Source organism: Thunnus maccoyii, chromosome 7 (assembly GCF_910596095.1).
Source record: "Thunnus maccoyii chromosome 7, fThuMac1.1, whole genome shotgun sequence".
NCBI lineage: Eukaryota > Metazoa > Chordata > Actinopteri > Scombriformes > Scombridae > Thunnus > Thunnus maccoyii.
The window spans coordinates 22,503,565-22,522,693 of NC_056539.1; the positions used below are offsets into that span (position 1 = coordinate 22,503,565).

The 19,129-nt window shown below is 39.1% G+C and overlaps 2 protein-coding genes across 2 annotated transcripts; both read right to left on the reverse strand.

Moving 5' to 3' along the window:
* Nucleotides 1–1,043: 1,043 nt before the first annotated feature.
* On the reverse strand, nt 1,044–11,104 carry LOC121899985 (mucin-2-like). The gene is made up of 4 exons (XM_042415807.1): nt 11,016–11,104; nt 5,732–6,097; nt 4,256–4,419; nt 1,044–1,916 (listed from the first exon to the last, which is right to left on the reverse strand). The coding sequence occupies exons 1-4, from the start codon at nt 11,074–11,076 to the stop codon at nt 1,872–1,874; spliced, it is 636 nt and encodes a 211-aa protein (XP_042271741.1). The 5' UTR covers nt 11,077–11,104; the 3' UTR covers nt 1,044–1,871.
* A 2,313-nt stretch (nt 11,105–13,417) lies between these two features.
* mpv17l2 (MPV17 mitochondrial inner membrane protein like 2) lies at nt 13,418–19,129 on the reverse strand. Its single transcript, XM_042415806.1, has 5 exons — nt 18,486–19,129; nt 16,155–16,316; nt 15,686–15,762; nt 13,961–14,089; nt 13,418–13,753 (listed from the first exon to the last, which is right to left on the reverse strand). Exons 1-5 carry the CDS (start codon nt 18,673–18,675, stop codon nt 13,655–13,657), a joined length of 657 nt encoding a protein of 218 aa, XP_042271740.1. The 5' UTR covers nt 18,676–19,129; the 3' UTR covers nt 13,418–13,654.

A 19,129-nucleotide genomic window follows, 5' to 3' on the forward strand; every position in this document is an offset into this window, starting at 1 on the left:
TTGGGTAATCCTCACCATCAAACCGTGTCTCTGGAGCCTGAGTCATCTAACGTGCTAAACTGTGTGACAAGACATCAGACAGCAGTTTTGGGTGTGTGCTGGGTGGTTTCCCGATTACTGGCTGGTTTAAAGGTCGGCATAACATTAAGATGAGTAAATGATGACAGCAATGAAGATATGGGAAAAAATAAAATACAATAAATTCAATACAATATTTTGGGGAAATCTTAATTTTATTGTATTTAAAACATTTAAACAATTATGCACTTTACGTCAGTCAGAAGTTGTTTAATTCACACAGAAGAGGTCATATGATGATCATCCAGATTTTTTAAACCATGAATGAACAAAATAAAAAGGGGCAACAAAAGTGACTTTACATTGTCCACTGAGTGTAAACACATTGGACTGTAGCAAAATTACTTTGCCAATATAATATCAATGTTATCTAGTCAGAATATCCTTGATTAGCAGTCAGCTGTGTGTCTTTCAGTTATTGGATCAATTGGAGATGTTGGATGACCGGGGTTTGATGGAGTTCATGTTGAAATAAATGGACCAGAGCAGCTTTATCACATCATAGGGAAGACTTGTGTGTCAAAACTGTACAGAGTGAAAACTACGTGGACTCTGCTATGATTAAAATGTGGTGAACTGCAATGATTTCTCAGGTTTCTGCCGACTATAGTGTCAGGTCTGCAAACATTTATAAAAGGCAGATTTCATTGGCTGAGATTAAATACCTCAGAGGAGCTAAAAAAGCAGAGAAGGAAAACTGGCAAAATATGAGTTTTTTTTTTTTTCAAAAGGTCGAGTCTGACGAGTTTTAACCTGCAAGGCAAATACGACCATTTAAAACTGTACCTCACTCGTTGGCTTTAATAATAGCAGTATGTCTAAATCCTCCATATATAACCCTTCTCCACTTTTTATCTCTTTCCTTTGTTACATGGCTGTTTAATATTTCTTGGCGAGAACAACTCTATGAACATTTGTTTTTGTCTCTTTCCACTGAAATTAAACTCAAATAATGAGACTGTTTCTGCCTCTGAAAACTGTTTGTAGAACTAAATCTGTTGAAGTCTCGAGCCGGCAACAAGCAGTGGAAGAAGAGCCAGCCTGTCCAACTATCTGCTCATCAAAACTTCAATCATATTGATTATGAACTTAAAATAAAGACAGGTTTTTTTCATTTTCAAGAGTTCAGTCTATAGACTTCGTTTTTTTACAGTACATTCCTTCTATTTGCTTCTTGATGTGTTTCTTTAGTTTTTTAATTTAGCAAATCCAGCTTGTGTTGCCAAGGAAGACGTTATTAATACGTCATATTCCACATATACTTGTACTTTCCGATTAAAGTTGTTTCTTTGTGCAACAGATAACATTAATTTTACATACAGATCTGCAAGTATGCTTACTATACATCCATTACATATATACATACTATACTCTTGTCAGTAATATCACTTGTTTGAGTGCAATCATGAATTTTAAAGTGCTTATGAGGACATTCAGGACATCTGGTCGATTTGGGAAACGTGACATTTATATTTTTACCTTTTAAGCATCAGGCTCAAAAGAAACTTTAGAGGACAAGTTAGTGCAAAAGTTGATTGAGCTTTAGAGCCTTAATCAGCAAAATTACAAGCAGCCAACTAAGCAGGTCAAAGGTCAAAGCAGAGGCAGAAATATCCCACTGTCACTGAAAAGGGACGATAGAGGTGCTAAATGAAGAAGTAAGAATCTGAAAGGGGAAACAAGAACTTTTCTTCTCCTGTGTTTGACGTTGGAGTCACTGCTGGTTTTTTATCCACAAGGGTCAGAGTTGTGCAGCCGACTGGACTCCTCCTGGACTCATGAAGTCCCCTCTGTCACTTTGAGTAGTGAGCAAACGGAGACTCTTCATTCATTTTGCCCTGGAGAGATAAAAAGAACAACAAAAGTGATAAAAGACACAAAAAAGTAATTTATTATACAATGCCTGTCTTTGCAGAGAGTCAGATGCTGCAATGGCACATTTACAGCAAGAATGTATTTAATGTTTTTATTTGATTTCATCCGTTCTCTATTAAGGGTAACAGGAAGCGTAAGTCTTTGCCATCATACATTAGACAAATTTGATTAAATTTAACATTAAGAACCAACAACAAACAAACTGAGAGAAACTGCTGGAAGAGACAAAAAATGTGTTTACGGCTTTCAAATGTCAACTTGTTGAATGTTAAAATGGTGACCAGAAGACAAATTTGATTCTTGTTGCAGCAGCGACACAAGCAGGGAAAATGAAATATTTCACAAGATACACAAAATAAAACTACCTTAGCTTTTTGTTTGTTTTGTAGGACACAAATCATTTTTATTTGCTTTCATTTTTTAAAATACCCCCCCCCCCCCCCTCTCTCCGTACTTACTCAGAAAGAAAACTAACTTAACAACTTAACCACAATAACTCACCAACAAACACAAACATCGGCTGTAACATGCACTTTTTCCGGTCTCATCACCCACCACCAAACAAAACCTTATTATCAGACCTGCTCTAATATTCCAGTCCCTCACCCGTGTTTTTAAATGCAATTGTTCTGTAATTTATGAAACCTGCGAGTTATCTGCTCATCATCACCTGCTCAGTTTGCAAAATCTGCTGTTAGTACCCACATATTGTTGGCATGTACTGTGCATGCTGCAGTGTACTGCATGTCCATATGTAGAACGCTCTGTTGTAATATCTTAAAGCTTTTTACAGCAGCTACAGCCGTGCATGCAGCAATAAAGATTTATAGATAGCTGGTGACTGTAGTAATATTCTATATCATCATTTTTTGACACGTTGGAGCCCTGATGGTTGATTATACTGTCACCTGATAGGACACCTGAGGACTCCAGGACACTAATGGACTGCTAATAATGAGCATTCATTTCTGAAGAAAGTGCTTAGTCACAACACTCTCACCACACCACACTCTGTCCTACTTCTGAGACTTCTTCTCACACTGAGAATCCAGTCAGGCTTCCTGTTTACGTAAAAGAATGAGCAGCAAACCACTGCCTTCAGTGCTGAAGGGAAGTGACACATGACGGTTGTGTGTGTGTGTTTTAAATGCCAGCCTTCATCCACTGCCATGCTTGAAAGTTCAATTCCCTGTGAAGCTCATCAGGTAGAGCAAGAGTCACAGTTTGGTCAGATTTTATTATATTCTGCTGTGGATACATCACAGTCCCCAGTCCAGTGTCGGCCTCTGCTGGTGGGAATATCATGGATAAAATCACACACAAGACAGTACTAAAGATCACTAGACTCTTGTTATATCATTGATTATTGTGAACTTCAATTTTTTTGTATCTACAAACTCTGATCCTGGTCCTTAGTCTCGTTGTGTCCTTGGTGTTCATCACTGTAGGAGCTGATATGTGAAGCTAAATGTGGTTGCAATTGCAGGAAATCTTCAAGCGTTCCGGCAGTTTATACAAAATTCTACAAAAATGTGGCAAACAATTATAGAAAAATTGCATGACATACAAAAAAATAACACAAAACAAATCAGTAACTTTTTTCTGTCTCCTCCTATATTTATATAGTGGAATATTTTTTCATAATTTACAGTTGAAAAAACTCCTTATTTATCTTCACTAACCCTTTATGCAGCCCCTCAGTTCAGCCTCTGTTTGTAAAGCTCCTGACTCTTTAAGGCCCCCCTGCCAATGTTCTGATTGGCCAGCTTGGCAGCTTCTGCCGACTGTGGAGGCTACGTCAACAAACCATGAAACAAACTAAAGTAGTAGGATTTGACCACTTTTTCTCATTCTTTAATTGAAATGTCAACTTCTCAAATACATTGTTACATGTTTGAGGCGGAATCTGATCTGAAATATGAGAGTGGACGATGCAAACAACATATGGACAAACTTTAGCAACAACCTTAGCAACCAAGGCTACGCAACGGACAGCCATTTATGAGCATGCATGACGAGCCGACTTCAGCTCATCGACAAGGTAGAAAAAAACCTGTTGCACACGAAGTGTTCAGGGCAGGTTGAAGCCCTGGCTTTTGACTCACAGGGAGCATTTCTACATACGTTAACAACAAGTTTTGGAACTTTGACCACAGATTTAACATTGATATCTAAAATCATAACAGCATATAAATAACAGAAAACCAGAAAGAGCATAATATGTCCCTTGTAAAGTCTAGAAATGGGCATGGTGTGTGAGGCACTCTGGGTAAAAATATCAGCTTCATGTTTTCTAGCTCACCATCGGCACATCTTCAAGCCTCTCGAAGTTGGACCTCCGTGATTGGGTACATTTCACCATGGCCACCACCAGCACAAGGACGAGAACGATGCAGAAGATGCAGATGACGGCCACGAGGCCGGGATTTTCCACCAAGTCGCCTTTTTCCCACTCATGTGGAAGAGCTGAGGGTGACACAAACAAAAACTTTACCTTCCTACATAATCAACAAACTGGATAAACTACATTTTGCCTTTCAGAAAAGATCAGTCTTGCAGAAGAAAGAAGGTGCAACTCTAAGTTTTCTTGCTGGAGGAACTCAAAAAAGTGAAAAGTATATTACAACCAAGGGGAAATTTACACAATTGACACAGCAGTTTGTTTCAGCTGAATATTTTGTTGCTATAGCAACCTCCTCTGGCATAATTTCATAGCAGTTGCTGTTTAACTGTTAGCTTACATCTCATCAGATCTGTGACCATCTTTTATACTAACATGCCCTTGTTGGAGCATTGTCTGTTTATTATCTTCTTGTTTTAGCTGTTAAGTGATTGTTTGTGTGTGTATTGTCATGCTGCCTCATCAACACTTCAGCAGTAAAACCCTGTGTATCACAGTGCAGTTCACACTAATGTTGGCAGAACTGGTTTCAGGTACTTTGCACCTTTTCAATACAATGAACTGCAAACTGCCCTCAAACTTGAGTCTTACATTCCTCTTGGAGATTTTCAAGCTTTATTGTCTAATGTTTTTATTGATTCCTTGTTAATTGTGTAGTTGTATTGTTTCTGTCTGCTGATTGTGTTCTTGTCTTATGAATGTGTCTTGTTCTCAGGTCTCTCTTGGAAAAGAGATCTTAATCTCAATGAGACTCCCTCTTTAAATAAAGATTAAATTAGATTTAATTAGCCAAGTAGAATGATAATTGAATCCCCTTTCTTATTTACTCTTCTCATTCATCTTTACAATACCTTTATGATGTTTTATCATTTCCTGATTTGAGATCACTATCATAAAATGTGCTTTCCAATACTGTTTTCAGTTTCATATTTGCTTTCAGAAAAAACTTTTATTGGAAATGTGCATGACTTGCTGCATGCCACACCTACACGAAACACAAAACACGAAACACACTCTCTTCTCATGAGATTATAGACAGAACAGACAGCTTGTTTTGAAGTCTGGTGGCCAATTTGAAGATCTTCTGCCCCCTAGTTGCCAAAAATCAATGATTGCAGCTTTAAAGTAAATATGTAAACTGCAGCCTATGAGATACACAGAAATGAAACTCAGCTCAAACACAGCTCAAGCACCATTTCACTGTAAATTAAACTTTATCTGCAGTGTTTAGTGTTAAGAAAAGCTTTATGTACAGATTCATTCATTTTATTGTAAGTTATCAACTGTCATGTTTTAGAGATTTTAGATGCTGCACTTTTATTCTTTGATCTGTGATTCAGAATAGAAATAAACCCTCAGCCCCAGCAGTGGTCTGACCTTGGCTGGTTGCGTTTACGGTGGTGGTTGCAGTGACGTTTGGTGATGCAGAGGCTGCTGGGACTGTTGATCTGTGGGAAACTGTCTCGTTGGACGTCTGGTTGGTGGTTGTCGTCTGAGGAAGGGGGCTGGGATGTGTTACCGCAGTCCCGTTTGATGTTTGTAGGGAAGTGGAGGGTGGAGGTGTTGATGACACTTTATCTGAAGTAACTTCAGTGGAAATTTGGTGAGTTGTTGGTGGTTGCGTGTGTGTGATGTCAGAGGTTTTCACTCTTGATGAATTGGTATCATTTTTCCAAACCACACTGGTGAGGTGTTTAGCACTTGTGGTTATCTCTGTCACCTGTGTAGTCGTAGAGGAATTATCTATAAAAGAACAAACAGCATTAAAATCTATAAACAGCACCCACAGCTGATCAAGATAAATCTGCTGGAGAGTCTGTAGGCTTTTTAAAGGTAGAAAACAAAAGTAATATTATTAACTTAAAGTGTAGCTGGGAATCATGGGCTCATCTCCACTTTAGAGTAAATGTATTTGTTCACGACAAACCACACAGTACTGAACTTGGTCAAGACAGCTACAGCTGATAAAATCTGCCACCAACTGATGACATTTCAAAACCGACGGTGCAGCTAGAAATGAGAAATCTACTTTCATCTACCACTATCTGAGTGAGGCGTCGACTGTTTCAGCTATTACTAAGAATTTCGAGTGGTAAATCTGCCATCGTCATCATTTAGCTACATACATGTGTTGTGCCAGAACGTAAAGCTTGATATGAATAGCAACTGTATCTAAGTAGGGATGATTAGTAAAGTTAAGGATAAAACACAGCCCAAAAGTTAATCTATAATGATGTCTATCGATCATAAAATACATAAATTCATCAGAGGCTATAATTCAAGTTTTTGGATCCTGATAGTATTTAAAGGTCAAAGTTTTAATCCACAGTAGATCACTGAGGTGTACAATTTAGATGCAGTCAGAAACATTTTGGCTTGCTCCAGTTGGTTTCAGATTATACAATTATGTGTTTTTTAGGTACATTTTGTTCGAGATTTTGCAGATTTAATCCAAATCTGTTGTTTGTTTTCTATGGAGCCCAAGAAAGGCCACAGAGAAAAAAAATACCAAATTTGTGTTCTCAATTTAATAATTCATGCTCTCAATTTAACAGATTTCACCCTCATGCCATTCTCTCATCCACCGTACACCCTCACCATGGATCTGCTTGGATTTAATAACGTTTTATTTTGATCTTGCACTAAGATATGTGGATATACTTTAAGCACAACACTGTGTTATCTCTGAGAGCCCTTATAGTATTAGGGATAACAGACTTTTTCTCCATAAACACTTAAATGCTCCTGCGGATGTCATTCAGTTCATAAAAACTCAGCTTCAGGGTTGTAGACTTGGATGTATTATCCATCCATCTATTTTCCATCCTGCTGCTTATCCTCTAGAGCATTGGTAGGCAAATAGCAGCCGTGGGCCAAATCCGGCCCTCCAACAAAAACATTTGGCTCTGTAACAAAAGCTGAAGTTTTCCCTCCTATAGCTCACATCAAATCTTCAACATGACTCTTCATAAATCTACAGTAGATGAAGATGTGAACACAAGGCTTGTATAAATCCCAATAAGTATGACCTTGTAACATCTCATTAACCAGATGAATAACACAGGTAAATGATAATTTGGCCAATCTGATCAGAAAAGATTTGTGTCAATAACAATATTTTGAAGTCATGAAGAGGCCCACTGTTTATTATGTATGGATATGGGTTTTTATTCAAGAATATATTTATCAAATTTTTCATATACGACACAGAACAAAACAGCTCAGACATGGCATGACGAATAAAACGAGTAGGTAAGAATAAGAAATAAAAGTAAAAACAGTGGCTATTATATCCATCCCCTACAACAGAGAAAGGCAACATCAAGTAAATAAATATACAAACAAAAGTTACAGGAAAACTGGTTTTGCAGTAAAAGAACGTACAGAAACAGGCTAAGCTAGTTTAGGAAACCCTTTCTGATATGGAAGATGACAGTGTAGGTCCAAAATATTCTAAGTAAAGGTACCAAACTTTATAGAAAGCGTCCACTGAGGAGTGAAGCATACATGAGATGTATTCATTGGGGATACACTCCATTATAAGATTGTGCCTTGAAGTTTTTGTTGGAGCAACATCCTTGATCCAAAAGAACAAAACATTCTTCCTAACAGCAAAAGTCAATAAATTAAATAACCTCTTGTGTTTGATATTTATAATACGACCATCTGTAAGACCAAGTAGGAGGCACATAGGGTCTACCTCCATTGTAACACCAAAAATAACACACAGTTCATCCATAATACCAAACCAAGAGCTTTGTGGCTTTACATATGAACAGAAACAGTGAATGTAGCAGAGTGGAGACGCATCAGCATCCTTTTTTTTTCTTAGAACAGGTGTGATATGTGTGCAATGTACAATTCCGAACGGAGTAGATTTGGTTTGATTACAGATAGATATTTCCATAGCATGTATCGGTACTTCCTGCCAGTCTAGGTCGTTAATAGAGATGCCCAGGTCTCTCTCCAAGGCTTGCTTCGTAGCTTGGGAAGTTAGAGACGAGTTGGAAATTAGGGATCTATAAAATACACTAATGCGTTTCTTGGATACTTGTGAAGACAAGGCCCTCTCTACATGTGAGGTGGCACTATTGGTTGTTAAAGTGGTATCTTTAGTAATGAAGTGTCTGATTTATAAGTATCTAAAAAATTCACATTTCTGTGAGCCAGATCACTGCTGTAGCTACTGAAAGTATAGTAAAGTCTAGATCCCCTGGCTCTGTTCTGGTCTTGACAGCCTGGCAGAAAGTCTGGGTCATCCAGAATAGGAGTAAGAGTGGATGTTAACTGAGCATGACTGTTTTGTCAAGTTCACCATTACACTTTGAACCCTCAACCTTTAAGGATGACAAGCCCTTAAAGGGGACATATTATGCTTTTGTGATCTTCTGTTATTTATATACTGTTATGATGTTGGATATCTACTGTATGTTCAACATGATCAAAGTTCCAAAACTTGAGGTGAAGGTATGTAGAAATGTTTCCTGCAAGTCAAAAGTCAGGGCCTCAACCTGCTCTGAATGCTTCGTTTCTGACATTTCTTTCTACACACATGCCCATAAACAGCTGCCCATTGTGTAGCCTTGGTTGCTAAGGTTGTTCCAGTGTGTTTTTTGTCCACTCTCATATTACGGATGTATTTGAGAAGTTGACATTTCGAGTAAAGAATGAGAAGAAGTAGTGAAATCCTACTGCTATAGTGTGTTGCATGGTTTGTTGACAAAGCCTCTGGAGCCAGTGGATGTGTCCTGAGGGGCAGCTTACAAGAGCTGGCCAATCAGAACAGAGTGGACTCATCGGGAGGGGGGCCTTAAAGAGACAGGAGCTAAGGCAGCCTGTTTCAGACGGAGGCTGGACTGCATAAAGGGTTAGTAAAGATAAAACAGGAGTTTTTTGGCTGGAACGGCCACGGACCAGCCCTATATAGGTGGTTGTCCCTGGGTGAGTGAGTGATGAAGTTACACTATTGGTTGGCCAGACGAGTAGAGGAGTTTCCCCATTGGCCGTTGCTCTTTCAAAATGAATCGGCGTGAGATGATGGAAGTGGAAGACAGCAGCAGAATGCAGAGCGACTGTGTTTCTGCTCCGAGCTCTGACACTCTCAGCTCTGGTGTTAAATGCAGTGAAGTCGGCTAAACTCCTGTTTAAACAGACATATACCAGTGTCCCTGCCGTCTCCTCCTCTACCAGCTGGCAGCGCTGTCAGCAGTTGGCAGGAGAGACGCGAGGAGAAGCTTTTTGTTTCTTTTGACGGTTTAACATCACAAATGATGAACAACAGCAGTAAAACACGAGTCTTGCAGGTAAAACATGTGACTCATGTAGCTGTTATATCAGTTTAGTGCAGGTGGCTGCTCTGCAGTCGCGTTTGATTTGACTGTAACTGCGGTAATTGGGCGAAAAGATAAGCTTCCTGAATTGGCAACCAATGCTGTCAAAACTTTCAGTTACAATTTCCACTGCAGCCCCTCATGCAAGGTGCATAGAGGCATGAGGGACATCCACAGATAGAAACTGATGAAAGAGCTAATTAGAATAGTTAGAATAAGAAATAAAATAAATTCTCTTTCAAATCAAACATCCCAAGATATGAGTGCATTTATAACCGTTTCTCTTTTTACTCAAACGAAGCTTCACCGTGTCATGTGATGCTACTTCAGTACATTTTAACAACAAATATTACAGGGACCACTACAGAAAATTGCAGATGAACATTGAATATCCAGGAATTCACATTATAGACACTGACTATCCCTGTAACAAACTGGCCACAATTTTACACATTGATCATACACAGTGCAGCCATAATCATGCAAAGATACACCAATAGATATACCATTAAAATATAGACCTGTAAATGTGCATAATATCTCCCCTTTAAAGTGTTCCAAATAAAATCTAATCTATCAAAACAACATATAAATCTGAGCATTTACAGTTCCATTAAAACTGTCAAACTCAGATCATTTAATATGATCAGAAGCTCCAGAACAGCTAGTTAATGGAGCTTGGAGTGAGATCTATTGTCATGTTTCGTCTCTCCTTTTTGTGTCATTAAGACAGTTGAACTTGAGGATCAGATGAGGCTGTTGACTCTGCGGCGTGTTTAATGAAGCAAAAATAACAGTCTGCAGATAGACAGCAGATGGTCAGCTGGCATTGTGAACATGCACTGAGCATAAAAATGTTTGTAGAAGTAGTAGACGCCACCGTAGGTTCAACTCAGGATCAGTTCCACAGATCAAATATTTGTTAACACCCAGGTGTGACCTTCCCATTTACTTTAACTTCATCTCCAGTTTACTAGAAGCATATTTCACTTTGACACGACATGACAAACTTATTTTACAGTAACACATACATTTATTGCCTGAATATAAAGGCTCCTGTGTTACTACAAGGCTGCATGTTTTCTAACTTTTAATGTCTCTGATGCCAATATTGCTGTTTTAGATGTAAAAAATTGGAGTAAATACAATATTTTCCTGTGTAGTGAGAGAAAACAGCTGCACCAAACGACTTCAGTGAAACCTGCTGAATCTCCCTCTCATAGCAGGAAGTTTCCTGTTTGCATAACTTTGCATCTTTAAAGATCTTTTAGGCAAATTCTCAAACAAACGTTTAACAGTTTAACAGGTAAAAATGTGAAAAGATGACTTACTCGTACAGACTGTCACTGCAAACAGGGACATCAGCACAGCGAGATGCATCGCTGCAGGCATGTTGAGAAAGGAAAGGGCTGGCGGTCATATCATCAAACTTAACACACACACACACACATACACACCACACACACACAGACTACATCCTTAACAGCAGGATGTGTTGAATGGCTGAGGAGGAGTGCTCTAAAGGTCTGGTCATTGCATATCAAATCCCTGAAGCTGTTTGGTCAATGTTTGAACACTCTATTTGCCTATAGCTCCGTCCCTGCAGCTGTTAATAAGCAGCTTCAGGCAGAGATGGTTTTATTTCTAAACCGACTACAACAAATTAAAGTGATATTAATGTTCTGCTCTAAACTATACGAATTCCAAACTGTGCATTGCTTTAATATCTTTATTTGCAGTCATTTTTATCCTCTTGTTCAATCTGTATTTTTATCTATTTTTACATTTGTAATACTATTTGTCTTCTTTTATCTTGTGTTTGTCTCATCTTAATGCCTTTTTTATGTCTTCTGTAAAACCACTTTGAACTGCCTTGTTGTTGAAAGATGTTGCACAAATAAACTTGCCTTTAAAAGTTAAGATTATCATTATATATGTATCATTATAATTTGTATAATCATACGGAGTAATTATCTCAAACTATAACGTTTCTCTTGCAACATTGGATTGGCAGAAATACTTGCAATGATAACACAAATTCTAAGCTAAGATGAGTTTCTTGGGTCTCAAACTTTCCTGTTATTTCCGTGTCACACTGTGAGCCATTAAGTGCAAAGAACTGAACGTCCTCCCTGTGTAAAGAGAATCAAGCTTGTACAAATAAGCATATCAGAAAATGATTTTAGAGTAGAAGAAAAAAAGACTTCCTGGATGGTTTCTCACTTTCCTGATGCAATCTTTATCGCAGACATGAAGTGTTTCGCAGTTTGTAACATCTGTATTTAAAGATTCTACAATGTGCATAACAAATGTGATTTTCATAAAGATGAAGAGTCATAAATATGTATTTATTCTCCACTTGTCCAAACTTCTGGGGAAAAATTGAAGACTTGTGAACAAAATGTATAATTAGGATACAAGGTACTGAAAGAACGTCATCACATACTTTGAAAACAGAATTTCTGTTAAATTTGATTATATTATTTGACAATTTTCAAGTCATTTAATTTTCTCATTTCCAAGTTGACAAAACAATAAAACAAATACAGCATTCAGAATTATATGAAGATCTCTAGATGTATGCTTATTTTTCAATACTTTACACACATTGCAATGCTGATGATATATTTTATGTTGGAGACAACTGGCAGATCATATTTATTGTAAATATATTATGATATGAACACAGTAGCAGCGCCACAGATGTCAATAAAATAACAAATATATCTAGTGTGTAACTGATTTCTACTTTCAGGTTGACACCGTTTAGTGCAGTTATTTTTTCCAATCATTACATAAACTAATTGATCCTCAAACCTGTCATAACTAAATATACTTTCACATTTATAAATAATCTGCTGGAAATATACATTAGGTTACATTTACAGTCACTAGTGTAAAACTACTGCGCAAAAATAAACTTAATTCACATCTGCAGTCAGGAATCAAATTCATACCAGCAGATAAGGACTCTTGGATATGATAAAAATATAAAAAATCTTATATTTTACAACAATCATGTAGCAGATTTTCATTGAGCAGATAATCACAATCATGCGATAATTTTTATAGGTATCTTAAAAGGGATAAGAAGCTAAACAACAGAAGTTATTTGGCATGAAAAGAGAGCGCAGCACTGGGCTCCATGTTAAGGCAAAGTTTTTACAGGTTAACACATAAAACATATCAGCTGATTAGTGAAGCTGTTTTCAGCAGAGATAAACTGAATGAGAAATCCCACAATAATGAAATTTAAGGAAACTTTTGTCAGAGTTTTGGATGATAAATTGTCCGTTATGGGATGGAGCTCGGAGTGGAGCTGCTGCTCCTCATCGAAAGAGGCCAGCTGAGGTGGTATGGGCATCTGGTCAGGATGCTTCCTGGACGCCTCCCTCTGGAGGCGTAGGAGACCCCGGAGCAGACCCAGAACTCGCTGGAGGGACTACATATCTCTCCTGGCCTGGGAACGCCTTGGGATCCGCCTGGAAGAGCATGAAGGCGTTGCGGGGAGAAAGATGTCTGGGTTTCTTACTCAGTCTAATGCCACCGTGACCTGGTCCTGGATAAGCAGTGGAAAATGGATGGATGGATGGATGGATGGATGGATGGCATTATGAGCATCCCTTTACAACCACTGTCAACTACTAGAATTTGGATTTGCCTTGCTGAATGTCTGGTTGCAGAGAGAGTTACACTCATAACTAGGTTGGGATTCAAACAACGTTCACAGTCATCAGCATGACAGGCAGTGAAACAGCTTTTAATCCCTGAATGCGTCTCCTACAGGAATGGACATCCTTCAGGCATAAATAAACAGACAAACTGGACAGGGACACATTAAAACTTTACAAACATGAAGGGAAAAGTGTTCCAGCACTTCAACTTAAACATCCACAACTCCTCTGAGTTTGAACAGAAACATGCAGCAGTTTTAAACTTGAGCGAGGAGCAGTCTGTCGATACTCTGTTTCTAAGGTTTCTCCTTCAGAGGTTTGGACTGTGGCAGCGTTTCCTGCTGTACATCCACAGTACTGCTGTCTGATACCAGCTCAGAGGGCTGGCTGTCATCCTGTCAACACAACAGACACCAATACACACATCAATACAATCAATATCACTTCACTTTCTGTACTACAGAACAAGCAGACAACTGGTTTAAAAAATTATATGTATGTATATATGTATTTTTCAGCATGTAAAGCTTACAGGATGTTGAAAAATTATCTGAGAAACATTGAGCAGAATGTCCCCATAATCTCCTGTGTAGCCAACTTACTCTGTGTTTGAGGTAGGAGAGGTAGGTGTCCCACCCTAAGGTGATAGTGTTGACGTACACAACGCGGTATTGGGGTGCGAGAAAGTAGAAGTTGATCATCTGAGCCGCAGGCCAAACGCACCAGTCCGCCTGCCAGCAAGAAACAACACAGATTAGCATAAACAAACCAGGAGAGATTACCCAGTGCAAATATTGTTGAAACTGTGGCAAGAGGAGAGAAGTCTGCTGTGTCTGCAGAGCAGGCTGGGAAATCAACACAGGCCACAAGCCAAACACTGGTCAACACTGGCTGTAACTGAGAGCTTGTATTTGCTCTAACACTCACTTTCAACTGGCCAGCACCCGAGCTTTCTGTTTTTCTAAATCTGACTGACAGAAGAAACAGCTGATTCAGAGGAAACCACCACTTCGAAGAAATTATTTTCCTTAACATAAACAAAGACACAGTAAGAGGACACAGTCTCCAAGGTCATTAATAAATACAGTTAGCATTAATTAATGAAGAAGGAATTTTGCAGGTATTTGGTCACAAACCAACTGAACAAAACAAAATTTCGACCTGATGATGGTGCTAGAAGAAGCATAAAGCATTAACTGAGGGGGACATGAATATCTGTACTACATTTCATGGCAATTCACCAAATAGCTGTTGAGACATTTCACTCATTTCATGAGGCTGACCACAAGCCTCATGGTGGCGCTACAGAAAAAGTCAGGGGACCACCATAAGCCATTACAATTCATCCTCTGGGGACCATGGATGTCTGTACAAAAGTTCATAGCAATCCATGAGATAATAGTTGAGATAGTTCAGTCTGGACTAAAGTGGTGGATCGACTGACTGACACTGTCGTCCCTACAGCCACATTGCTAGTGTGGCTATAAAGGCTGGAAGTAGTAGCTAATCTGGACTGCAAAGTGTTTCAAGCTTGGTGCTCTTCCACAGGCAGCATCAACAGTCTTATGCTGATGTGTCTCTAGAAAGAAGGAACAAGGAGGAGTGGACATAATGATTACATCATACCAAAGGCGTCCAATGTTTTATATTGACGGCTTTGTTGATTTATGTTTCAAAGGGAAAATTTGTTGACAGCGTGTCACAGCAAAGATAATAAGTGTTATAACTGCGGTTGAGCTGTCCTGGATTATTTTTTAGATAGCTGTTACTATAACCTGCTGATTTCTGACTTTGCATTAATGTATTTTATTTAGTTTAATGCCTTAGAGGACACATTAAAATTGCATGGGCAAAATCTGAGTTAAATTCATGTTACCAAGACAAATAAGCAGTGAAACCTACTGAGAGGGAGACAGTTAGTAGATCATTATTTGGGCATTTTACAGTTGCAGGAGAAGAGGGGGTGATGATTACTGCACCAAAAAGAGTGCAGTAAGAGAGTGCATGTATGTGTTATGTGTTGTCCCTGCCGTTTGGACTCTCAGGGCACAGAATAACTGCACTGATGTGACCCTAAAATACAAAAGATAATGGGTGAGAGGGGAATGTAGTTCATCACATTTGGAAAGCTGAGCAAAACTGAATAAAGTCTGGACGTTCAGCTTTTTCTTTTTTTCAGGACCAGAGCACAGACAAGATAGTCAGGTTTGGTTTACAGTAACAAATGTAAAAACGCCCCAGAAGAACTTGTGATGTGATCATTTTATCTCATGTGCATTTATCTGCTGCTCCAGATGTGCAGGTCAGACTCTGACATGTGCACTTACCACCAGAAATTCCCAGAACTTGCTTTTTAAGTCCAACCATCCATCGTATAAAGTGTTTCCCTCCATGACACTCATACCTGCAATAAACAGAGATGACAGTCAGTTGTGCGTCAGCGCCACGCTTCAGCTAAACCAACTTCAGATAAGGTGAGAGGCTGGACAAGTGTCCAACTCTTATAAAACACGAATGACGGTCACAAACAAAACGACAGTCAAATCCAAACTGTTTATCACAGTTGACCTTTGAACAGTATCCACCTCTTATATTGACATAGACCGTCTTTTGTTTTACCCCACCCACGTCCTTAAGTCCAACCTTTGACTCTGTACACTCTGACTTATGTGTGAGTGTGTCATAGAGACACTGCTTATGTGCTTACACCATGACAAATGTTGAGGTGTGTTTGTGTGCACTCAGGGAGGAAGCGGATTGGCTGCTTAGCGCCAATAACTGTGAAATCCTTCTTACCTAAAAAATACCACAGCCCGAGTACCGGCGAGGCGATCGCCTGGTCCGTCAGAACTTTCTTGATCACAGTGCTCATTGATTTTCCCACGAATGCTTTGTCCAGCCACTTGTACCAGACGTGCATCAATGGACCCAGAGAGCAGCCCACCACAAACATGTGGCCTTCAGGAGGAAATGAAAATGAGAAAAATTACATTTTGTTGTTTGTGAGTTGGTCATAGAAAATTAAACACTTTACACGATTCATCTTCAATATGCCATTATTCTTTCTTAAGAGATATAGAGGAGATTTTAGTATGCGATGTCTTGAAAGTTTTGGTTTAAACAGTATAAAACTTCCTATTTAATTTTGAGAAATGGAGATTCAGCCTGTTTACTCACTGATGACGATTTGTCGATTCATCGCTGCAGCCCATATTGAATTTATGGACATTTATATTTTTGTGAACCTTCTTTATCATTTAAGAGGAGATACTGTGCTTCATAAAACTATTCTGAAGATCTTATTGTAGTGTTTTTTTGGATACTTTGACTTATAAGGTCACTTGATGGACTGCATATATACATATAAAGAAACTGAAAGAAACCTGAAACATCAACCTGAAGAAGAGAAGATGGCTGAAAAGATTTGGAAAATAAAGCATTGTATTTTGGAGAGGAGCAGTGCGATGTGTTTCTTTTAAAGTACTACTGAAAACTCACACCGGTCTGCTCCTCACTGTGTGTGTCGACTAAGTTAGAAAGGGAGTTGGTCACAGAACAAACGGTGACGGGCTGAATCAGGACACTGACTCAAAGCAGATCCTGTTTACTGCACAGCTTCTTCCCTAAATATAAGGGTTTGATAAAACACTAGATGATACTGTGAAGTATTGTTCACTAAAAAATTGAATTCTTGACTAAATCTATTTGCACCATTTGTTCAAATTCTGCTGAACATGAATCCAGGAAATTTCCCAGAGGAAATTGTTTTACAGAGGTGGTAAAACACCCAGATCCTGATGCAGCTATTATATATATTATATTCTTCTTCACTATTAGGAATCTGATATCGTTCATATGAAAGTGTAAGTCCGCTCTCACTGACGACCTTCAAGTTGTGCGAATGATCTGAAGAGTTATCAAAGTTGCTGCAGAAATTGTTGGTTTTGACAGAACAGAAAAAAAGTTTAAGGTTGTGTTACTAAAAAAAAGCAAAATTGCAAAAACCTGAGGAGCTCTCCTAAACATTATGTGAGATGTTTTCTAAGCCATGAAAGTTGATAAAAATGCGTTTACTTTTAGTGCTAAAAGTAGGACCAAATATGCATCACTGCTACTAAATAGGAAGGAACTACACAAGCCATCTTTTGAAGGGGATGAAGATAAAGAGGAAATATCTTGTTTTACACAAAACAGTCTTTGTGAATCACGAACATGGGCTAAGTGTAGTAAATGCTCATACTGGTAATTTTATTTATAAACTTTTGGAATGCCTTATTTGAATTGTTAACACGGATTTTGATATATGTTTACTGATGATTTTGTTTGTCTTGTTTTCTTGCCTATATATTTCTTTTTCTTTTAACATGTTTGAAATAAAAATTGAATAACTGAAATGAACTTTTACTTATTTTTATTTTTTAACAGACGCAATCAATTATTCATGTGACTTGAATGTTATCAATGCAAAATCTTAAAAGGAAAAGCAATGGTTGCATGAGAGAGGCACATACTACTGTAAGTTTTAGGCACTAGATGTTTAGATTCTTATCCATCATGCAATACCATCGGCGAGGCTTCTGATCGGTCCTAAATTTATTCTGCAGCATGACAACAACCCAAAACATGCGCCCAGAGTCATAAAGAAGTATCTCCACCTACAAGAAGAACAAGGAGTCCTGCATCAAAAGGTTTGGCCCCCACAGAGCCCTGATCTCGGCATTATCGGGTCAGTCTGGGATTACATGAAGAGACAGAAGCAGCTGAGACACCTAAATACATAGAAGAACTGTGGAAAGTCTCCAAGATGCAGGAACAACCGGCCTGCCAAGTACCTGAAAAACTGTATGCAGGTGTACTGAAGAGAACTGCTGCTGTTTTAAAGGCAAAGCGTTTGTCTGTTTACTGAACTTTGCATGAAATTAATTGATAAGTGGTGTCTTGTAATCTCATGTGGGTTTGGCATGACACAGAAATAAAAAAATAAACTATAACAGCATCAGATACTGATTCCTCTCCGGTCATGAGTGGGACAAGGCACCAACACCTCCAGGGTTGCAGGTACCATTCCCACACTGTGATAAAGACGTCACCCCTTCTCCACCTACAGTAGCTCTGTCTCTGGCTCACCTGTTCTGCTCCAGTCCCGGACTCGGACCGGGTCCTTATAAGTCTCTCGGGTCTGCTGCAGGATGTCTCCCAACGCCAGCATACCTCCGCCGCTCAGAGTGTTGGTGAGCAGCAGGTATCGGCCCTGGAACAGCGGCCGCCAGCAGAACCGTATGCGGACCAGAAACTCTTTGCCCGCCCGGTGAAACATGATGTTTGGACCGTGGAGAGAGCGCTGTCATCTGCGGGAGACACAAACTCTAGGGCTCTCTCTGGAGGGGGTATTTAACAGACAAAAAAGTGTTTTAAGGTTCAAAGTTTCGATTCATTCAGCAACTGCTTGACCTGGTGTCACATAAGTGTCACCGGAGCTAAATTAAACCAGAAATAGCCGCCGGGCTGCACCGACTTTGTAGCCGGTAACAACAGCCTAAAGTGCCGTTTTCTCTGTGACACAACACAGGTGCTGGGATAGGTATCGATACACAAAAAAACATTAAATTTCACAATGATCTCCTTTCTTCTGTCAGACGACACATGCAACAAACCAATGATAACAGGAAGGACAACCTGAGGCGGATTTAAGGAGGAAACAAATGCTTGAGCGCTGCCTGCTGGTCTGGAGGAACAAGCGCTTGAAAGACAGTTTCCAAACAATCTACACA

Bases quoted from the DNA above. Each gene is read 5' to 3' on its own strand.
- LOC121899985 (XM_042415807.1), bottom strand. From the start codon at position 11,076: ATGCCTGCAGCGATGCATCTCGCTGTGCTGATGTCCCTGTTTGCAGTG. The intron at 4,420-5,731 runs GTCAGACCACTG...TGTCACCCTCAG, and splicing joins CGTAAACGCAACCAGCCAAG to CTCTTCCACATGAGTGGGAA. The intron at 1,917-4,255 runs GTGAGCTAGAAA...TTATCTCTCCAG, and splicing joins GGCTTGAAGATGTGCCGATG to GGCAAAATGAATGAAGAGTC.
- mpv17l2 (XM_042415806.1), bottom strand. From the start codon at position 18,675: ATGTTTCACCGGGCGGGCAAAGAGTTTCTGGTCCGCATACGGTTCTGC. The intron at 16,317-18,485 runs GTGAGCCAGAGA...TTCCTCCTGAAG, and splicing joins CCGGGACTGGAGCAGAACAG to GCCACATGTTTGTGGTGGGC. The intron at 15,763-16,154 runs GTAAGAAGGATT...TGTTTATTGCAG, and splicing joins CGGGCTGTGGTATTTTTTAG to GTATGAGTGTCATGGAGGGA.